At 42.7% G+C, this 21,994-nt stretch overlaps 2 protein-coding genes across 2 annotated transcripts in view; both read left to right on the plus strand.

The window, feature by feature from the left end:
• LOC109866897 (semaphorin-3E-like) overlaps positions 1–11,075 on the plus strand; it is a 29,357-nt gene extending 18,282 nt beyond the window's left edge. Inside the window, exons 7-15 of the mRNA XM_031802150.1 lie at positions 1,426–1,495; positions 1,583–1,727; positions 5,758–5,983; positions 6,318–6,409; positions 6,536–6,577; positions 6,963–7,129; positions 7,333–7,403; positions 9,175–9,311; positions 9,398–11,075. Coding sequence (XP_031658010.1) covers positions 1,426–1,495; positions 1,583–1,727; positions 5,758–5,983; positions 6,318–6,409; positions 6,536–6,577; positions 6,963–7,129; positions 7,333–7,403; positions 9,175–9,311; positions 9,398–10,012 — 1,565 coding nt within the window. The 3' untranslated portion in view covers positions 10,013–11,075. The remainder of the gene's footprint in view (positions 1–1,425; positions 1,496–1,582; positions 1,728–5,757; positions 5,984–6,317; positions 6,410–6,535; positions 6,578–6,962; positions 7,130–7,332; positions 7,404–9,174; positions 9,312–9,397) is intronic.
• Positions 11,076–19,308: 8,233 nt separating this feature from the next.
• Positions 19,309–21,994, plus strand: part of LOC116356398 (mucin-2-like) — a 52,251-nt gene continuing 49,565 nt past the window's right edge. Inside the window, exon 1 of the mRNA XM_031802199.1 lies at positions 19,309–19,336. Within this exon, the coding sequence (XP_031658059.1) occupies positions 19,309–19,336 (28 nt within the window). The remainder of the gene's footprint in view (positions 19,337–21,994) is intronic.

Consider the following 21,994-nt stretch of genomic DNA (forward strand, 5'->3'; position numbering starts at 1 on the left):
TAACCCCAGGTTCTGGGTGTTGCAGGCATTGTTAGTGGAGACGTCAGGTTTTAGTTCATCATCCACTAAAGGACACATTCTGTCGAACTCTTCTCTTCAAACAACTCTAGACTGGCATCAGATCATTACTGTTCCATTAATATATATATTAATATGAATTCAATTTTGGGCTTGTGTCCACATACAACTGTCTCATGGTCTTGTTTCCAGACATTTTAAGATGTTTGTTTGCTTTGCGCTGGGCTGCATGCCAAACATTTGGACGTTCAGTGAAAAATAGAAGATCCACATTGATTTCTTTGTCTTTTTGTAGCATAAAGTCTGCTCTTAGGGTCTCTGGGTGCTCGTCTAAAACCTTTGCTTTATAATTTTTCTTCCCTGCTTCACTGGTAATACCTTCTGCATATTTGATAGCAAGGTTGCTGAGCTTGGGGCTTGTAAATGTATCCATCTTAGCTGATTACAGCTGGATACAGTAGATGTTACAGCTGGTTTGCACTTGGCTAGTTGTACCTAGGTGTTTTAGAACATAAACCAAGCCTACCTTTCTTGTTTTCTGTCTGAATTGTTTTCTCTTGCTTGTGTAAGTTTAGTTATTTGTTTTCCCGTCCTTTTTCCTGTCCTTTGTCATTTTTATTGTCCATTTTTTCATTTACTAGCTAGGTTTTTTAGCTAACAGCAGGTAGCCAGTAGCTATAAACTCTTTTACAGTAGCAACTCCATAGCAACGTTTATACAACGGGTGGGTCTAATCCTGAATACTGATTTGCCACCCGACGGGTGGGTCTAATCCTGAATACTGATTTGCCAAAACTGCATTTCAGCAGGTATCTATTCCACAAGTTACCACCGGCTAAATCTATGACGTTAAAATGCCTATTTACTCTGTTCCATCTGACTGCACAATCCTCTGTCTCATCAGCCCAGCCAGGCAATGTATAAACTTGATCTCCACTATAAAAAGCATCTAGAAATTATCTCACATTACTTTTAGACTAACATTTAGTTTTCAATGGAGGAGATTTGCGTAAACCTTGCTGCCTTTCTCTTCAACATTTGCAACATTGTTTCAATATTAAAATTAGATCTTCAGCTGTACCATAGTAATGAACATTTCAGGAGTCGGGATGAGACAGAAAAGCAGGAAGCGTTTCTCAGCCAGCTAAAACAATGAATCAGCTGGCATAATTTTTAGGCATATATACAAAAAAAGGTCAATTGAAAAAAGGTCAAATGAAACATATTGCAGCTAGTTTACAGTCTTTCCAGCTTCAGTTTGAAGTGATTGTGTTAGCTGTGATGTTGGCTAGCTCCTCTGAACAACGGTGTCCTGACGAGTGAGAACATTTACTATCACGCCTCATTAGCTGATTGTTATGCATGTATTCCAAATAAATTAATCTGTTATTAAATGTCACATTTCAGAGGATGTATTTGTGTTGAAGACCAAGGATGAGAAGAATCCAGAGATTTTTGGCCTCTTCAGCACTACAAGGTCAGCTGAGTCATGTTTTTAATGTTCATACCATTTACTGGTATAATGAAATGAATATATCAACATACATTTCTCTCCCCTCCATAGTGCTGTGTTCCAGGGCTATGCGGTGTGTGTGTACCACATGGATGATGTGCGAGCAGCGTTCAACGGCCAGTTTGCCCACCGGGAGAGACCAGAGCACCACTGGACCCCCTACGAAGGCCGGGTCCCCTACCCACGCCCCGGATCTGTGAGTCCTGTTCCAACAGCCACCCCCACAGCGACAACATCTACTGACTTATCAATATACCTGATTGCCTCTCCAAACCTGATGAATAAGGGTCCAAGCACTGCATGGTGGATGTAACATGATAAGGTCGTTTATGAATTTGCTTAAGCGGTGCACCTCCATCACAGCAAACTCCATATATCCAAACCATACAATTTCAACAATCATTTCGAACAAGGTGATATTCAAGCAGCAGAATTTTACATTCTCAGCACTCCCCTGTCTGTGGCAGCCACCCTTTGCAGATGCATAGTGTTACAAGTTGTTGTAGAACCTTTCCTGTGAATGTCATAGCTACTGTAGCTATATCTGCAGCTAATATCAGGGAAGAGGACAATCTAGGCCTGAATCCAATACAAGCATGCTATATTATGTTTTTATACAGTAACACACAGCTTTAGTAGCAATCATTGCACTGGCATAACGCAGTTTCTCTGGACCTCCCAGCACATGGTGTCGCAGGGCGTCCAATTAGACTGCTGGCTGGTGGCAACAATGTAATTACTGGTTCAGTATTAAAGTTGGAAATTCAAACATTGCAGATTGTCAAATGAATGTTAGAGACAACAGCATACTAATCAGCAACCAACGTATTTCTTAAAAATATACCACACTCCTGTATAGCCTACCTGAATCTGCATGACATGGGCCGTCCCCGAGCTCTCTCCCAGCTTGGATAGAAAATGGTGTAAAGTCCGTAAAACCAGTCTACAGTCTTAAAAACAAAGGTTCTACCTAAACCTGTCCCCATAGGAGAACCCTTTGAAGAACCCTTTTGGTTATAGGTAGAACCATTTTGGCTCCTTTCTACAGAGGGCTCTACACGGAACCCAAAATGGTTCTACCTGAAATCAAAAAGGGTTCTCCTATGGGGACAGCTGAATAAGCTTTTTGGAACCCTTTTTTCTAAGATTGTATTTTTAATTAATGCTAATCTCTTTTTTTCTATGTAGAGGCCTATAGGAGCTGCAATATGCGACGGCGTCGCCTTGCATTTTTATGTGCAAATGTTTTCACAGCGGCCTGTAGGTCCAGGTTGCCGGCCCAACCGTTTTCTATATTGAGTATTGACAACCCAAACGGTCTTTCCTGAGACATTGTGCATTATATGTCCATTGTGCTTCACATAATTTGAACGTATCTTGAATGAGGCATGCCAAGATATACCAGAGATAAGGGACTGTTGATTTTGCAACCACACAACTCAAAATCGCAAACGGCTTTTTTTTGTTTGAACCCTCAAGAACAGTTGGTCGCTAAAGATGATCATCTGTTTGCATCTGCCAAGTTGTTGGCTGTCCAGTATCCAGACGACCTGTCCCAGACCTACCTGGACACTTAATCTCTTTCTGTAACGTATTGAGGTTGTCAACAACAACAAAGGGGAATGCGAGAAGCTCAATTAAAGATGTTGCAGAACTGCTGTATTTGAAGCACCACTCGCGTCTACATTTCCCTGATGTTGCTACGGCAATCAAGCTGTTTTTAACCATACCTGTAACCGGCACTTCTGCAGTGAGATCGTTTTCTAAACTAAAATTGAGACGCGCTTTTGAACCTCTGAGTTAGCTCCACTCATTGCTCTGGCGCCTTGACCACGGCATTTGTTCACCATATCCCTTTATACTTTCAATCAGTTCAATGATTTATTTTTCAAGTCCTGAGGCACTTTGATCAGTCACATTCTTGAAGCACAAGAAACAAAGACTTAGCTTCCTAGTACATATGGAAATTAAACATTTTTATAAATTACTTTTTGGAGGGGTTACTGACAGCATTATTCATATACAGTGCATTCGGAAAGTATTAAGACCCCTTCACTTTTTCCACATTTAGTTACATTCCAGCAAAATTTTAAAAAATGTATTAAGTCGTTTTTTTCTTTAATTAATATACACACAATACCCCATAATGATGAAGCAGAATGTATTACAAATAAAAAACTGAAATATTACATTACATAAGTATTCAGACCCTTTACTCAGTACTTTGTTGAAGCACCTTGGCAGCGATTAAAGCCTCGAGTCTTCTTGGGTATGACGTTGCAAGCTTGGCACACCTGTTTTTGGTGAGTGTCTCCAATTCTTATCTGCAGATCCTCTGAAGCTCTGTCAGGTTGGATGGGGAGCATCGCTGCACAGCTATTTTCAGGCCTCTCCAGAGATGTTCGATCGGGTTCAATTCTGGGCTCTGGCTGGGCCACTCAAGGACATTCAGAGACTTGTCCCGAAGCCACTTCTGCGTTGTTTTGCCTAGGGTCGTTGTCCTGTTGGAAGATTAACCTTTGCCCCAGTCTGAGGTCCTGAGCGTTCTGGAGCAGGTTTTCATCAAGGAACTCTCTGTACTTTGCTTTAATCATGTTTCCCTTGATCCTGAATAGTCTCCCAGTCCCTAACACTGAAAAACATCCCCACAGCATGATGCTGCCACCACCATGCTTCACCGTAGGGATGGTACCAGGACACCTCCAGACATGACGCTTGGCAATCAGGCCCAATCTTGGTTTCATCAGACTAGAGAATCTTGTTTCTCATGGTCTGAGAGTCTTTGGCAAACTCCAAGCAGACTGTCAAGAGCCTTTTACTGAGGTGTGTCTTCCGTCTGGCTACTTTACCATAAAGGCCTGATCGGTAGAGTGCTGCAGAGATGGTTGTCCTCTTGGATGGTTCTCCCATCTCCACTTCTCCCATCTCCGCTCTATCAGAGTAACTATTGGGGTCTTGGACACGTCTCTGACCAAGGCCCTTCTCCCCTGATTGCTCAGTTTGGTCAAACGGCCAAATCTAGGAAGAGTCTTGATGGTTCCAAACTTCTTCCATTTAAGAATGATGGAGAACACTGTTCTTGGGGAGCTTCAATGCTGCAGAAATGTTTTGGTACCCTTCCCCAGATCTGTTCCTCATCACAATCCTGTCTCGGAGCTCTACGGACATTTCCTTCGACCTCATGGTTTTTGCTCTGACATGAACTGTCAACGGTGGAATCTTATATCGACAGGTATGTGCCTTTCCAAATCCTGTCCAATCAATTGAATTTACCACAGGTGGACTCCAATCAAGTTGTAGAAACATCTCTAGGATGATCAATGGAAACAGGACATAGCAAAGGGTCTGAATACGTATGTAACTACATTTTTTATACATTTGCAAACATTTCTGAATCTGTATGACATGTCATTATGGGGTATTGTTTGTAGATTGTTGAGGGAAAAATACATTTAATCAATTTTAGAACAAGGCAGTAACGTAACAAAATGTGGGAAAAGTCAAGGGGTCTGAATACTTTCCAAGTGCACTGTATATACAGTACCACTCAAATGTTTGGACACAGCTACCCATTCAAGAGTTTTTCTTTATTTTTACTGTTTTCTACATTGTAGAATAATAGTGAAGACATCAAAACTATGAAATAACACATATGGATTCATGTAGTAACCAAAAAGCCCATTTGAGATGGTAGAAGTTGGACCGCAGAGTGAAGGAAAAGCAGCCAACAAGTTCTCAGCATATGTGGGAACCCCTTCAATACTGTTGGAAAAGCTTTCCAGGTGAAGCTGGTTGAGAGAATGTCAAGTGTGTTCAAAGCTGTCATCAAGGCAAAGGGTGGCTACTTTAAAGAATCTCAAATATATATTTTTTGGTTACTACATGATTCCATATGTGATATTTCATAGTTGTGATGTCTTCACTGTCATTTTGCTATGATGAAAATAGTACAAATAAAGAAAACCCTTGAATGAGTAGGTGTGTCCAAACCTTTGACTGGTACTGTATACAGTATATAACGAAAAATAGACAACTATGTCAGACAGACAGGCAGAGCTTGTTCGAGCCTTGCAGGGCAGGAGGGATGTCTGGTACGCCAGTGAATCATTGTAGTCTATCACAGTGTAATGCTATTTTCTTATTCCAAAATGTATTCTCCCCATCTCTCTCTTTCTCTCTTTATCCCTTCTCCCTCTCCATCTCTTTCCCTTCCTCTCTCTTTCCAGTGTGCCAGTGAGGTGAATGGTGGTGGGTTCTCAGGTTCTAAGGAGTTCCCTGATGAGGTTCTGCGATTCGTGCGTTCCCACCCCGTCATGTTTAGCCCGGTCCTCCCCCTGCACCGCAGACCAGTTCTACTGCAGACAGAGCCAGGGGGGAGGAGACTAACTCAGATCGCTGTGGACCGTGTCCAGGCCCAGGATGGACACTATCATGTTCTGTATATAGGAACAGGTACAAATCCTGAAATTGTCCAGTGCTGTGTACTGTATCTTCAGGGTTAGTGCTCCCTCCACTGGGCATACAGTATCACTCACTGTCTGCCCAGTGTTCAAAGAATTCAAATTATTAAAGTCACTCAATCTGGTTTTCATGAGAATTTGCTTAAAATATTTTGATCTCCAAAAATGTGCATTACAATCACAATCTACAGAGACAAGATGAAGAGAGAGAGGCAATGACATCCCAAAACAAAGGCTTTGACTCTTCCAGTTGGATTTCCTTTCTGAATGGGTGGTTGTATTGGTGAAAGGGTTACATTTACATCAGGTGATACTCTCTCCCATAGGCGACTCTGTGGTGTTGAAGGTTATCACCATCTACAACAAAGACACAGACACCATAGAGGAAGTGCTGCTGGAGGAACTGCAGGTCTTCAAGGTACTGTTGTTAGTCACCGCCACCATGTGGCAAACAATAGTCATTGCACACATAAAGAAGATTGGCACTCAACAATTTGATTTAATTGTGGAAGTTAAAAAATATATATATTTTACTTCTTTATAGGTCCCTTTTCCAATAACTGAGATCATCATATCAGCTAAACGGGTATGAAAACTATGTATTGTCTTAAAATGTTTAATTAATAGAAAAACAATGTTGTGCGGTTGTTTAAAACTGTAGTACCTTCATCTAACCACAGGATCACAGTGTATTGACATCTGAATGTTGGGAATGTAATGCATTTTATGTCCTTGATATCACAGGAGGCTGCTGAGGGCAGAATGGCTCATGTTAATGGCTGGAACAGCTCAAATGGAATGACACCTGGAAACCATGTGTTTGATGTATTTGATACCATTCCACTGACTCCGCTCCAGTCATTACCACAAGCCCTGTCTCCCCAATTAAGGTGCCACCATCCTCCTGTGCTTGATATATACTCCAATGTGTACCTCCATTCATTTCTGTTCCTGTTTTGTGATTTCCATAGCAACAGCTATATGTGGGTTCTGAGGTTGGTGTGGCTCAGGTGAGGCTCCATCAGTGTGACCTGTATGGGTCTGAGTGTGCCGACTGTTGCCTAGCAAGGGACCCTTACTGCGCCTGGGATGGAATCACCTGCTCACGATACTACCCTGCTGGTGTTTACACCAAGAGGTGAGACACAAACTCACAAGACACACAGGCATGTACAGTCACACACAGACACAGACTCATGTACATGTGCACAAGCACAGAGGTGCACATATCACTCATTAGCACCTCATCCAGCACCTCTATCCTCTCTAATTCCTCTCTGTCCTTATCTCACTCTCTCAAATGCCAATCTAAAACCCTCCTCCCTTACCCCTCTCTCTCAGTAGACGATTCAGGAGACAGGATGTTCGCCATGGCAACGCTGTACAGCTGTGCAACGGGCTACAGATTGATGGTCAGTCTGTGTGTTTGTTTTCCTACATTATCAGGACCCTAAAGTTCTAATATTTCACCCGAAAGTCCCGAAAAGGTAGGAAAACAATAGTCAGGACTTTTTTGAGGTTCTGAATTTGTTCAAATGCTATTTTAAGCATAAGGGTTAGATTTAGTGTTTTGGGGTTACAACTAGGGTTAAGGTTAGGTTTAAGGTTATGGTATTTGGGGTTAGGGTTAGGGTTAGGGTTAGGTTTAGGTTAAGGTTAAGGTTAAGGTTAAGGTTAAGGTTAAGGTTAAGGTTAAGGTTAGGTTTAGGGTTGGGAGTTTAAAAAATATATATATATATTTCACCTTTATTTAACCAGGTAGGGGTTAAACATGGCTTTAATATAGCAATTAAACACTGAAATGGTAGATGTGCAGAAGATGAATGTGCAAGTAGAGATACTGGGGTGCACAGGAGCAAGATAAATACAGTATGGGGATGAGGTAGGTAGATAGATGGGCTGTTTACAGATGGGCTGTGTACAGGTGCAGTGATCTGTGAGCTGCTCTGACAGCTGGTCAGAATGCTTTGTTGCGATACAGGAAGCCAATTCTAGATTTAATTTTGGATTGGAGATGCTTAATGTGAGTCTGGAAGGAGAGTTTACAGTCTAACCAGACACCCAGGTATTTTTAGTTGTCCACATATTCTAAGTCAGAGCCGTCCAGAGTAGTGATGCTGGACGGGCGGGCAGGTGCGGGCAGTGATCGGTTGAAGAGCATGCATTTAGTTTTACTTGCGTTTAAGCGCAGTTGGACGCCACGGAAGGAGAGTTGTATGGCATTGAAGCTCGTCTGGAGGTTAGTTAACACAGTGTCCAAAGAGGGGCCAGAAGTATACAAAATGGTGTCGTCTGCGTAGAGGTGTATCAGAGAATCACCAGCAACAAGAGCAACATCATTGATGTATACAGAGAAGAGTGTCGGCCCGAGGTTTGAACCCTGTGACACCCCCATAGAGGCTGTCAGAGGTCCGGACAACAGGCCCTCCGATTTGACACACTGAACTCTATCAGAGAAGTAGTTGGTAAACCAGGCGAGGTAATCATTTGAGAAACCAAGGCTGTCGAGTCTGCCAATAAGAATGTGGTGATTGACAGAGTCGAAAGCCTTGGCCAGGTCGATGAAGACGGCTGCACAGTAATGTCTCTTATCGATGGGGGTTATGATGTCGTTTAGGACCTTGAGCGTGGCTGAGGTGCACCCATGACCAGCTCTGAAACCAGATTGCATAGCTGGGAAGGTACGATGGAATTCGAAATGGTCGGTAATCTGTTTGTTAACTTGGCTTTCGAAGACCTTAGAAAGACAGAGTAGGATAGATATAGGTCTGTAGCAGTTTGGGTCTATAGTGTCACCCCCTTTGAAGAGGGGGAAGACCGCGGCAGTTTACCAATCTTTGGAAAATCTTTGGGTTAAGGAATATAGGAATATTTTATTGGTCAAACATTTCTACACTCCAAAAAGTCCTGACATTTCGTGTGTGTGTGTGTGTGTGTGTGTGTGTGTGTGTGTGTGCGCGCGCGAAGCTGTCCCATCTGAGATTTACCTCCTATGAGGTATGTTTCATGCAGCTTATAATTTTGAAGCTCAGGTCCATAATTTTTTTTACCTGTGGATGATAGAGAAGTGTGTATAGAGAAGCTTTGTGTGACAGGCATGAAGATAAAAGAGATCACTGTAAGTTGAATTACTATGTTGTCCTCTTTTTTATATCTCACATCTAATGTCTCCTGATGTCTCAGTAGGGGAGCAGTACCAGGGTGCAGCGGAGAGGCAGGTGTATGGGGTAGAGAGTAACAGTACTCTACTAGAGTGTACCCCTCGTTCTCTACAGGCCAGAGTCATGTGGTACATACAGAGGGACCCAGACAGAGAGGAGGTGAGACACACACAAACATCACTTTCCTCCCCTATTCCCTGCTATCCCATCTCTTTTTAACCTTACCCATCTCTCCCTACCTCCAGGTCGGAGGTGATGAGCGTGTTGTTATCACAACCCACGGGCTGCTGTTCCTGCGTGTTCGGAGCGGGGATGCTGGTGTGTACGTGTGTCAGACGGTGGAACATGGCTATGTCCACACCCTACTGAGGGTCACGCTACACGTGTTGGGAGGGCAGAAGGTTGGGGCCCTGATACACAGGACAGGGGAGGAGGGAGAGGGGCAGGGGGAGGGGGAGAAAAAAGCAACCTGTCACCTCCCTATAGATACCTCTCCAGGCCCCCACCCTGGTTCCAACTCTGACCCAAGTTCCAGGCTACAAGGAGCCCTGCCAGGTTTATCCTTAGCCCCAGCCCCAGCTCCAGGCCCTACCTCCAGGCTGACAGGCCCTGGTACTACATCCAGGCTGCCAGACCCAGGAACAGGCCCTTCCTCACAGCTGTGGTACAAGGAGTTTCTCCAGCTGATAGGCTATGGGGACTCCCAGCAGGTGGAGGAGTACTGTGAGAGGGTCTGGTGCTCAGGGAAGAGACGCAGGAAGACTAAACGCAGATACACCCAGCCAATGGAAGTAGGAGAGAGGAAGGGGAGGGGGAAAGGAGACCCACACCGAGCCCCCAGACACACCTTGGACAACTGAGGGGGGAGAGAGTGAGAGGGTAGAGACTGTACAACACACACACACACACACACACTGGGACAGTTTTTTTCAGTAGAGAATACTACAACCAACAAAGCTAAAACGTGGCACTGTCTTCTCTTAGACTTGAACATATTGTCTTATTCCTTCTAATATCCAGACATTATTATATTGTGTTTTTCCTTCCCTGGTTTCTGGTGGAAACCTTGCCACTGGTAGATATGCAGAGTGTGTCTCTCCCTGAGTGTCCATCAGATCGAAGGCATGTAGAACAGACTAATTGTTTTGAACGACGTGGCCTCTGACTTTAAGACCACAGAACTGACAGCAGGCCTCTCTGAGCGGACAAAGGATTCACAGCCATGCCAGATGAACACACAGATAACATACATTGAAACAGATTCATTAGAAATAAAACATGTGTATGTTTCTAGAGATACTCTTGAGCTGCTCGTGTTAAAAACCACTGATTAGAAAATACATAACGCATACGCACATCAACAAGTAGTGTCTCTTTCCAATGTGTCTTACTGTAATTACATGATTATTATTATTATTATAAGTATCTGTTTTGAGTTTAGTAGTGCTTTTGATTTTATTCAACTGGAAACAGTGCTGTGATATTGTTTTACTGTATAATTAAATGTTAACTTTCATGACGATGTTGGCGAGTATTATCTACCATACTTTGTCAGATCGTATGGTTTAACTTGTGATTTCATGTGGTTTCACATGAGATTTAGAATTCTAGGTAAGTTGACATCATTGAATGATTACATTAATGCGAAATTCTGTGTGTGCGGCTCAGAGAATATTCAACAAAGAATACCACTGAACAATAAAAACATCTTGGAGAATATTCAACAAAGAATAACACTGAACAATATAAACAGTTTGGAGAATCTACTGTTGATGATGGAACATGGATTCTATCAAATGGAATAGATGTAACCCTGCAATAAAAGTTATAGATCCTTCATCTGAGTCTTTAGATATGAAATGATATCCACAGTGTATCTCAACAGAGCATTTCCCCTTCAATAAATGGCCAACTTAAATGTGATGTGTCTTCAACTGGTAATTATAAAAAATTGATTGATGAATATTCATATCAGCTCCTGCATGGCTGTCTATTTCTCTCTCTTCCCCCCTCTCTTCCCCTCTCTCTCTGTCACCGGGGTCAGTAATGATGCTAGAGATGGAGTTCATAATAACCAGAACCAATCTACGCCACCACATTTTCCCTCTGGAATAAGGAAGAGCGCCACAGTGACCATTCAAGCATGTCATTGGCTAGGAGCCTGTCTCATTAATATTCAAACTTATGTGAGGAATTAAACTGTTTCACATTCTGACAATGTAACGTTCATCAAAGTGTTTTTGTTGAGTAAGAGTTTTGGCCTAAATAGAAACTGTGTGTGTCTCCCCTCTACCCTACCTCATACCTGACATTAAAAAATATGTATGCTCTCTCACCAGTGTCACCTCTAGGATTCAGCTATCAATAATGTGGCTGACACACAAACACACAAACACACACACACACGCACACGCACACACTCAGACTGGAAACATCTGAGGATGGAGTTCACACAGCTGATCTGTTCCACTGGCTACCATAGCAATGGTCTATGAGTCCCCTAACACCCTCTCTCTCACCACCTCACCACAGCTACCCCTCTCTGTGTCTTAGCACTGTCAGTGGGTGTGGGTGTTACACCACAATGTTACAACACCCTTAACACCCAGCCCAGCCAGTAGACCCGCTAGCTGCTCAGCCCATTGCTCTCTCTCTGTGTCTCTCTCTCTGTGTGTGTGTCTCTCTCTCCTCTCCTTCCCATCAGCAGCACAGTGATGTTTCCATCAGTGCCTAATGCAGCATAACACTTTATTACATATGAAATGGTGTGTGTGTGTGTGTGTGTGTGTGTGTGTGTGTGTGTGTGTGTGTGTGTGTGTGTGTGTGTGTGTGTGTGTGTGTGTGTGTGTGTGTGTGTGTGAGTGAGTGACTCGACTAGATGAAAGCATGGAGCATGAAGGGCAGATAGTGCTCCGTGGTTGTCTGTTATCTATGTTGTGTAATAGTCACCACACACCCACACACAGAGACAAGAGAACAGACGCCCCTGTGGTCCCACGTTTGATGATTTTACTCCCTTCACTATATCATACATACACTTCATCTGAAACATTCAACCCAGATTAAAGCTTCGATTTAATAAATGGTTGATTATTCTTTTATTCATCTCTCCATTCTGCATTTCTCATATCTGTGATTCAGGAGCTCTGGGATATTTTGCTTTCACTTCCTGCAGTCTTTATATGCATTGCTATTTCTGAATATTTCTCAGGTATGTATATGAGGGCTTTAGCTGGGGAGAAAATGGTGTCTGTACTGTTGTGGAGGTCATATTAGACCTCATATTAAATAGCGCTGATAATGTAAAAATCTGTTGTTCTGCCCCTGAACAAGGCAGTTAACCCACTGTTCTTAGGCCGTCATTCTAAGTAAGAATTTGATCTTAACTGACTCGCCTAGTTAAATAAAGGTTAAAAAAAAAAATAATAATAAAAATTTAAAATTGGGTATTTCTAGAAGAGGCACCAGTACTCAAATAGTAGAAAAGTATAGTCTATCGGCAGCGGTCAGCACCCATCCACTCTGTCCACCTCAATGGCCTCAATGACCCGTACAAACACACACTGTAAAACAAAACACACATTGCAAACACATACACTGTAGAAACAAACAAAGTATGAAAACACACAGTATGTCAGTGTTGTGCTGCTCCGGCCTTAAGCAGTCAACATATCTTCCCAATTTCACCCTGCTGTACCTACAGGTCTCAATGACTCTAGTCTCTGCCTCAGTGTGTGAGTGTGGGTGAGAGGGGCACATTTTGAGGTCACGCTGAAACCCCTTACTCACAATGAGTCTCTTACTTATTTGTGCACATGTCTGTTTGTGTGAGATAAGGGATGTGAGAAAACCCCCGATCCATCAGATCCACTGACGCCCCACCCACTTACACACCTCATGACTCACGAGCGAGGGAGAGAGAGAAAGAACAACCGGATGGTATAGATCTTGTGACTCACTCCTACATGATAATCCTTTGAAAGTGAGAGGGGGAGAGCCAGAGAATTGGATGAAGGCAATTCACAGAGCGAGAGAAAAGATGAGAACCACTAAATGGGTAGGAGAGACTCTACAACAAAGAGATGGGAGCACTTGGAGAGAAATAGAGAGGGGAAGAGACCGTTAGTAAACAACAGGCAGCAAGTGACTCAGAGATAGAGAGTGAAAACGAGAGAGAGAGAGAGCGAGAGAGATAGAGTAAGAGACCGAGAGAGAGAGAGAGAGAGAGAGAGAGAGAGAGAGAGAGAGAGAGAGAGAGAGAGAGAGAGAGAGAGAGAGAGAGAGAGAGAGAGAGACAGACAGACAGGGAGAGAGAGAGAGAGAGAGGAGAGAGAGAGAGAGAGAGAGAGAGAGAGAGACAGAGACAGAGACAGAGACAGAGACAGAGACAGAGACAGAGACAGAGACAGAGAGAAAGACAGAGAGAGGCAGACAGAGAGAGAGAGAGAGAGAGAGCGAGAGAGAGAGAGAGAGAGAGAGAGAGTTGGGTTGGGTTGGTTGGAAAGAACAGAGGCATTGAGGCAGTGCTGAGTTATTCTGTGTGTGAGAGCTAGTCTGTCACACTGTGGTATTTCCATTCAGCAGGAGCTGCATGGGCATCTCTCTCTCTATCTGCATTGCCAAGTCCTGAAACCACAGGAGGTTCAGCACTCTCTTTTAGAATGCATTGGCCTGAGGTTTACAGAGGTTGCTATTTTGAGATCTAGTGACTAGAATTCAGTGGTCGCATGTTAGCATCAGTACCACCAATCAACAGAGAACAGAGATTGGTAACTGACAGCTGTGTGTGTGTGATGTGATAACAATAGTGTGTGTGTGTGGATTGAGTCTTCAGAGCTGTGGTTAATCTATGTGTAATCATGGTGTATCCATCCCCTTGTGACTTCTTCTCTACTATAATCTCTCTCTCTCCCTCTCTCGCCTCCTCTATCCATCTACCTAATTTCTTACTGATCACTACGACCCTCGCACCGTAGAGTCACAACAGCTGGTTCAGGCCATAAAACACAGACACACAAACACACACACAGAGTGGACGGATAGGCAGAACAAAGCTAAACATACATCAATGGTCTATCTGCTGAAGGATAAGACTAGCAACATGTTTATACTGTAGAATGTGGTTTGCCACTACTCGGACTACATACCAAATCATGAACATAAATGGAGGACGGTGAAATATGAATGTGTGTCTCTCTGGCTGATTCTCACCTCTATGGCCAGTGTTTGACATGCACTGTTTCAAGATGTTAATCACAAGTTCAGCAAACACTTTTCCTCTGTATGAATACCAGGGAGATAACAGAAATGCACATGAAATTATGCCTTCAACAGCATGACAAGTGTTGAGTATCATGAATGTTATTGAATCATATGCAGAACAACTTTAAGTGGGTTGTATAACAGGTGTCTTTCATTAAATACAAGGGTTGAATTTCATTTACATTTCCACTACCGTTCAAAAGTTTGGGGATCACTTTTTAATGGAATATCTACAGAGGCGTACAGAGGCGTACAGAGGCGTACAGAGGCGTACAGAGGCCCATTATCAGCAACCATCAATCCTGTGTTATAGCTAATCCAAGTTTATCATTTTAAAAGGGTAATTGATCCTTAGAAAACCATTTTTCAATTATGTTAGTACAGCTGAAAACTGTTGTTCTGATTATAGAAGCAATAAAACTGGCCTTCTTTAGAGTAGTTGAGTATCTGGAGCATCAGCATTTGTGTGTTCGATTACAGGCTCAAAATGGCAAGAAACCAAGAACTTTCTTCTGAAACTCGTCAGTCTATTCTTGTTCTGAGAAACGAAGACTATTCCATGCGAGAAATTGCCAAGAAACTGAAGATATCGTACGAGGCTGTGTATTACTCCCTTCACAGAACAGCGCAAACTGGCCCTAACCAGAAGAGAAAGAGGAGTGAGAGGCCCTGGTGCACAACTGAGCAAGAGGACAAGTACATTAGAGTGTCTAGTTTGAGAAACAGATACCTCACAAGTCCTCAACTGGCAGATCATTAAATAATACCCACAAAACACCAGTCTCAAAGTCAACAGTGAAGAGGCGACTCCGGGATGCTGGCCTTCTAGGCAGAAATTAAAAGAAAAAGCCATGTCTCAGACTGGCCAATAAAATAAAATATTAAGATGGGCAAAAGAGCACAGACACTGGACAGAGGAACTCTGCCTAGAAGGCCAGCATCCAGACTTCAACTGTATGTGTTATTTCATAGTTTTGATATCTTCACTGTTATTCTACAATGTAGAAAATAGTCAAAATAAGGAAAAACCCTTGAATGAGTAGGTGTCCAGACTTGTGACTGGTACTGTATGTAGGCATCTGACCTGAGCCATAAGGGAGACTAGGCATATACCACCCCACTACCACTATCAGCGGGGTGTTTTTCGTCCCTCCACTTTGGTTCTGAAATGTGTGTGTGTGTGTGTGTGTGTGTGTGTGTGTGTGTGTGTGTGTGTGTGTGTGTGTGTGTGTGTGTGTGTGTGTGTGTGTGTGTGTGTGTGTGTGTGTGTGTGTGTGTGTGTGTGTGTGTGTGTTGTTATTACAGCAGCACCTGGGAGGCTGATGTTGCTGATAAATATTTGATGAGAGAATGGATCCTCTACTCTGTGAGCAGGTCGAGTACAGTAGTACATACACACACACACACACACACAGAAAACACATACAGAAGATTCTGTTTTCTAAGAGCAGCGTGAGTACAGTAGCTATACCGTTTCACATATAGAATAGATGATATTAGACTATACCACACACAGCCTACACACACCTACACACCAGGCAGGTGCCGATGAAGGTGATATAAGACTATGACACACACTCACACACTCACACACACCTACTCAGTGGGTAGGTGCCAGTGAAAGTGATGTCAGAGTATAACTGCCAGATGAAAGGCACACCAGAAAGTGATACTGTTTTTTGGCATGGTCTATGCATGTGGCTCAACTCATATGTACACAATCAACACTCACATGGTGGACAGTGTTGGATAATACATTTCAGAAATGGAAATCCTTAGGGGACCAGAGAGGGTACAATTCAGGAACAAATGTCAAGTAACAATAGAATGTTCTCTCGTATGTATGGTAGTTTCAGTTAGATTTGTGTCCCATCATTATCCTCATCAACCATATTCGGTTTGATTACTCTAATGCACTGTGAATTGTTCAAGCTTTTGAATCACCTCATTCTTAGATATTCATCATGTAACTATAATAACTATGGAGTACCTGAGAACCTTATACCCATCAACATTTTGTTTTAGTAAACAGCAGTGTTGGCAACGACCTGGTAGTGAGAGGCAGACCAAAGGGGGGGTAGCAGTCCTGAGGTAGCCTAAAACCTTAGGCAGCTTCTTTGACACCTCTTCAATGACTGTGTATACAGCCTGTGTTGAGTCTAGACCTAACCACTGAGCTACGGGTGACTCCTGTCCATCTCCTCAGAATCCAGCTACAACAATCAACACACCACAACTGAGCCTGCTCTTTCAAACATTACACTCCAAACAGAGTAAATCCAGTAGTACTCATGTTAGTGCATGTACTGTAACTGTAGCGTACGGTCTTGAATGAATGTACAGCTGAGAACACGGTTAGTTCTACTGCTGTGGTACGGTACCAGTGGCAGTAGAAGTAGAATTAGTAGTAGTAATACTAAATCCTGCTCCTCCTTCTAAACAGCTGGAGCAGAAGCAGCAGTACACAGCATCCTCAGGCATCTTATGCCCCATGCATTTGCTCTATCCCTCTCCTCTCCTCTCCTGCCAGAGATCACTGCTGATTTCATTGTGTGGGCGGGAGGAGATTAGGGGGCGGAGGGAGAGATGGTTGAGAGGAGGTGATGCCAGGAGGATGCTGGCCCTTTAAGACTATTTTTAGTATGGCAATTGGAATTGGTCACTGGTCAGGAAAACAGGCATTAGGGATGGCATGAGACTGGCATAGAAAACAGACATATAGGGATGGCATGAGACTGGCATAGAAAACAGGCATTAGGGATGGCATGAGACTGGCATAGAAAACAGACATATACGGGTGATATGAGACTGGAATAGAAAACAGACATATACGGGTGATATGAGACTGGCATAGAAAACAGACATATAGGGATGGCATGAGACTGGCATAGAAAACAGACATATACGGGTGATATGAGACTGGAATAGAAAACAGACATATACGGGTGATATGAGACTGGCATAGAAAACAGACATATAGGGATGGCATGAGACTGGCATAGAAAACAGACATATACGGGTGATATGAGACTGGAATAGAAAACAGACATATACGGGTGATATGAGACTGGCATAGAAAACAGACATATAGGGATGGCATGAGACTGGCATAGAAAACAGACATATACGGGTGATATGAGACTGGCATAGAAAACAGACATATACGGGTGATATGAGACTGGCATAGAAAACAGACATATATTGGTGATATGAGACTGGAATAGAAAACAGGCATTAGGGATGGCATGAGACTGGCATAGAAAACAGACATATACGGGTGATATGAGACTGGAATAGAAAACAGACATATAGGGATGGCATGAGACTGGCATAGAAAACAGACATATACGGGTGATATGAGACTGGCATAGAAAACAGACATATATTGGTGATATGAGACTGGCATAGAAAACAGACATATACGGGTGATATGAGACTGGCATAGAAAACAGACATATAGGGGTGATATGAGACTGGCATAGAAAACAGACATATAGGGATGGCATGAGACTGGCATAGAAAACAGACATATACGGGTGATATGAGACTGGCATAGAAAACAGACATATAGGGGTGATATGAGACTGGCATAGAAAACAGACATATAGGGATGGCATGAGACTGGCATAGAAAACAGACATATATGGGTGATATGAGACTGGCATAGAAAACAGACATATAGGGGTGATATGAGACTGGCATAGAAAACAGACATATACGGGTGATATGAGACTGGCATAGAAAACAGACATATAGGGATGATATGAGACTGGCATAGAAAACAGACATATACGGGTGATATGAGACTGGCATAGAAAACAGACATATAGGGATGATATGAGACTGGCATAGAAAACAGACATATACGGGTGATATGAGACTGGCATAGAAAACAGACATATAGGGATGGCATGAGACTGGCATAGAAAACAGACATATACGGGTGATATGAGACTGGCATAGAAAACAGACATATATGGGTGATATGAGACTGGCATAGAAAACAGACATATAGGGATGGCATGAGACTGGCATAGAAAACAGACATATACGGGTGATATGAGACTGGCATAGAAAACAGACATATAGGGGTGATATGAGACTGGCATAGAAAACAGACATATACGGGTGATATGAGACTGGCATAGAAAACAGACATATAGGGATGATATGAGACTGGCATAGAAAACAGACATATACGGGTGATATGAGACTGGCATAGAAAACAGACATATAGGGATGATATGAGACTGGCATAGAAAACAGACATATACGAGTGATATGAGACTGGCATAGAAAACAGACATATAGGGATGATATGAGACTGGCATAGAAAACAGACATATAGGGGTGATATGAGACTGACATAGAAAACAGACATATAGGGGTGATATGAGACTGGCATAGAAAACAGACATATAGGGGTGATATGAGACTGGCATAGAAAACAGACATATAGGGGTGATATGAGACTGGCACATAAAACAGGCATTAGGGATGGCATGGGGCTGGCATAGAAAACAGACATATAGTGGTGATATGAGACTGGCATAGAAAACAGACATATAGGGGTGCTATGAGACTGGCATAGAAAACAGACATATAGGGATGATATGAGACTGGCATTGAAAACAGACATATAGTGGTGATATGAGACTGGCATAGAACATAGACATATATGGATGATATGAGACTGGCACATAAAACAGGCATTAGGGATGGCATGAGGCTGGCATAGAAAACAGACATATATGGATGATATGAGACTGGCACATAAAACAGGCATTAGGGATGATAAGATATTGTCACATAAAACAGGCATTAGGGATGGCATGAGGCTGGCATAGAAAACAGACATATAGGGATAACTAGCAGCCTCCTAACAGCGAAGTAGATGGATAGCAAGAAGAGAGAGGCCACTGGTACAGTGGCAAAGCCTAATTTGATTGGTATGGTGGTCCTCTTAACTCTTAAACAAGAACAAGCAGAGAAACTCTATACCACAACCATTTAGTTTTACAATAATTTGTTAAAGACATGGTATCAGTCAAGAATGAAAAAAGGAAAATATTATACCACAATAGAATCATGCATAACTCACCTTTACTTTAGCAAATAAATGTATAGTTTTAGATTTGAGTCATTTAATAGACGCTCATATCCATAGCGACTTACAGGAGCAATTAAGGTTAAGTACCTTGCTCAAGGGCACATCTACAGATTTTTCTCCTAGTCGACATTTCTATAACTGTTCCAATGCTCTTAAGCGACAATATATTTCTTTCTGAAACAATGCCGGAGGAAGAGTTACGGAGGTGAGCGGTCCAATACTGTCCAATACAATGAGCAACCTGTTCCAAAATACATTCCTGGAAGTTGTAGAGTGTATTTTATTAATATTCCCAGCATATTCATTATATATTCATGCTGTCAGTAGAAACCGGTCAGTGGCCCCACCTGGTCTGAGTATTGTGGTCTCTTCAGGGCAGATATGTAAATTTAATGATGCTGGCAAAGTGTGTGAGATCAAGTTACTGTATTGATTACACAGTGAACCTGCTCTGCTCTATCAGAGACTCAGCAACACATAGACCCAGAGAGACAGGCAAGGAGCAGCACTAGTAGCAGGTAGCAGCTCCCTGTATGTTACAGCACCACGCCACTCAGCTCCAGGGAAAGACATGCCTGGCAAAAATTGCTTTTCCTTTCTGAAAACCAAGCATCGGAGGTAAGATACGTTAACATAAGTTTTATGGTCTTTTGACAGAATTGTGGTTAGCACCAACAACAAGTGCATTACACAACACAGAATCAATACACAACAGGTGGCTATTCAACTATTATTAGTAAATGGGTCATTCAGAATTTAATCAACAAGAAGAAAGTGCATGTTTTAAACAACTTAATCTCACTAGGTCACATGATGCACTGCTGTCAAATAGTGTTTTGCTAGGTGGAGGTTGCAGTCTGACTTGCTGTTAGAAATGCCGTATAGTTAATGATGATAATCAGCCTAATCAGCAGACAGGCTTTAATTAAAATGAGAGAGTGATAAGTACTTCTGAGGATACAGCTGTGTGTGAAAGACAGAGGGATGGGGAGAGAGATAAATGGAGAGACACAGAGAGGGAGGGAGAGAGTGAGAGGGGAGAGAGAGACAGAGAGAGAGAGAGAGACAGAGACACAGAGAGAGACACAGAGAGAGAGAGACATCTTTGCCCTGCAGAAACATCTCTGTGCATCATGCTTGAGTGAGCAGTGAGACATTGTTAGTGTAGGCCGGGCTTTGGATCACAGAGGCTGTTTGTCAGAGGCGTGCCCCCATGTCCACAACAGACTGTGGTGGCTCTAAAATGGCAGCCAGGTTTAGTTTTATTAGTTTTCATTTTATTTATTCACACAAAAAAAGACAAATGAAGACAAACATTGAAGATACAAACATGTTAAAAGGTGTGCAGGTGAGGTTGGGAATCCTAGAGGGGCTTATATGAAAACCATGAAAAAAAATATATATATACAAAAAGATTGTTGAATCAAAAAAAACAAAGCATACTAATTACAATTGGACATGATAAACTCAGTGTTCAAAAAACACAGTGTGTGTGTGTGTGTGTGTGTGTGTGTGTGTGTGTGTGTGTGTGTGTGTGTGTGTGTGTGTGTGTGTGTGTGTGTGTGTGTGTGTGTGTGTGTGTGTGTGTGTGTGTGTGTGTGTGTGTGTGTGTGTAAGTATGTGTGTGAGTGTTATGCTGCATGTAGGAGTAGTTTGGTTCATCAGGCTGAACCCAGTCTACACTTGGAATTGTTTAGGGAAGGTGATATTTTGACATTGTGAACATAGGGATTCCAGAGTATGGAACCTCTGTGTCTGCTAGAGAACTGACTGCGTGAGGAGCGGCAGCGGGAAGAGTGAAGGTTATTGGAGTGTCTTGTGTTGTATGCATGGATTTGGGAATTAGCCGGGAAGAATACATTTAAGAGTTTGGTGAGGATGTCTGGAAGGTACGTGTATTCATAGACGAAGGTGCATGTTTGGAGAATATTCATGTTGTAGACGGGCAATATGTTGAGTTTCTTAAACAGAGGCTCAGATGTAACCAAGCAATTAGAGAAAGTGGGAAGTATTGCAAATTACTTTGGATTATGTGTAAATTGTGTTGGTAGAAAGCATACAGTATATACTGGCCCAAACAATGTTGCAGTAGATTAAATATGGGTAGGTATAGGGTTAGGTTTAGGTGTTAGGGAAAATAGGATTGTGAATGAGAATCAATTGTTGGTCCCCAAAACGTCCTCACAGGTAAGTATAGTAGGACATAGTGTGTGTGTGTGTGTGTGTGTGTGTGTGTGTGTGTGTGTGTGTGTGTGTGTGTGTGTGTGTGTGTGTGTGTGTGTGTGTGTGTGTGTGTGTGTGTGTGTGTGTGTGTGTGTGTGTGTGTGTGTGTGTGTGTGTGTGTGTGTGCGTGTGTGCGTGCGTGTGTGAGAGAGAGAACCCAGCTTCCTGCTGATCTCACATCACACATGACACAACATTTATTCACACCCACTCACCACTTGCTCTCCTGTCCACACACATACACAGT

This window comes from Oncorhynchus kisutch, linkage group LG22, assembly GCF_002021735.2.
Source record: "Oncorhynchus kisutch isolate 150728-3 linkage group LG22, Okis_V2, whole genome shotgun sequence".
In the NCBI taxonomy this organism is placed as follows: domain Eukaryota; kingdom Metazoa; phylum Chordata; class Actinopteri; order Salmoniformes; family Salmonidae; genus Oncorhynchus; species Oncorhynchus kisutch.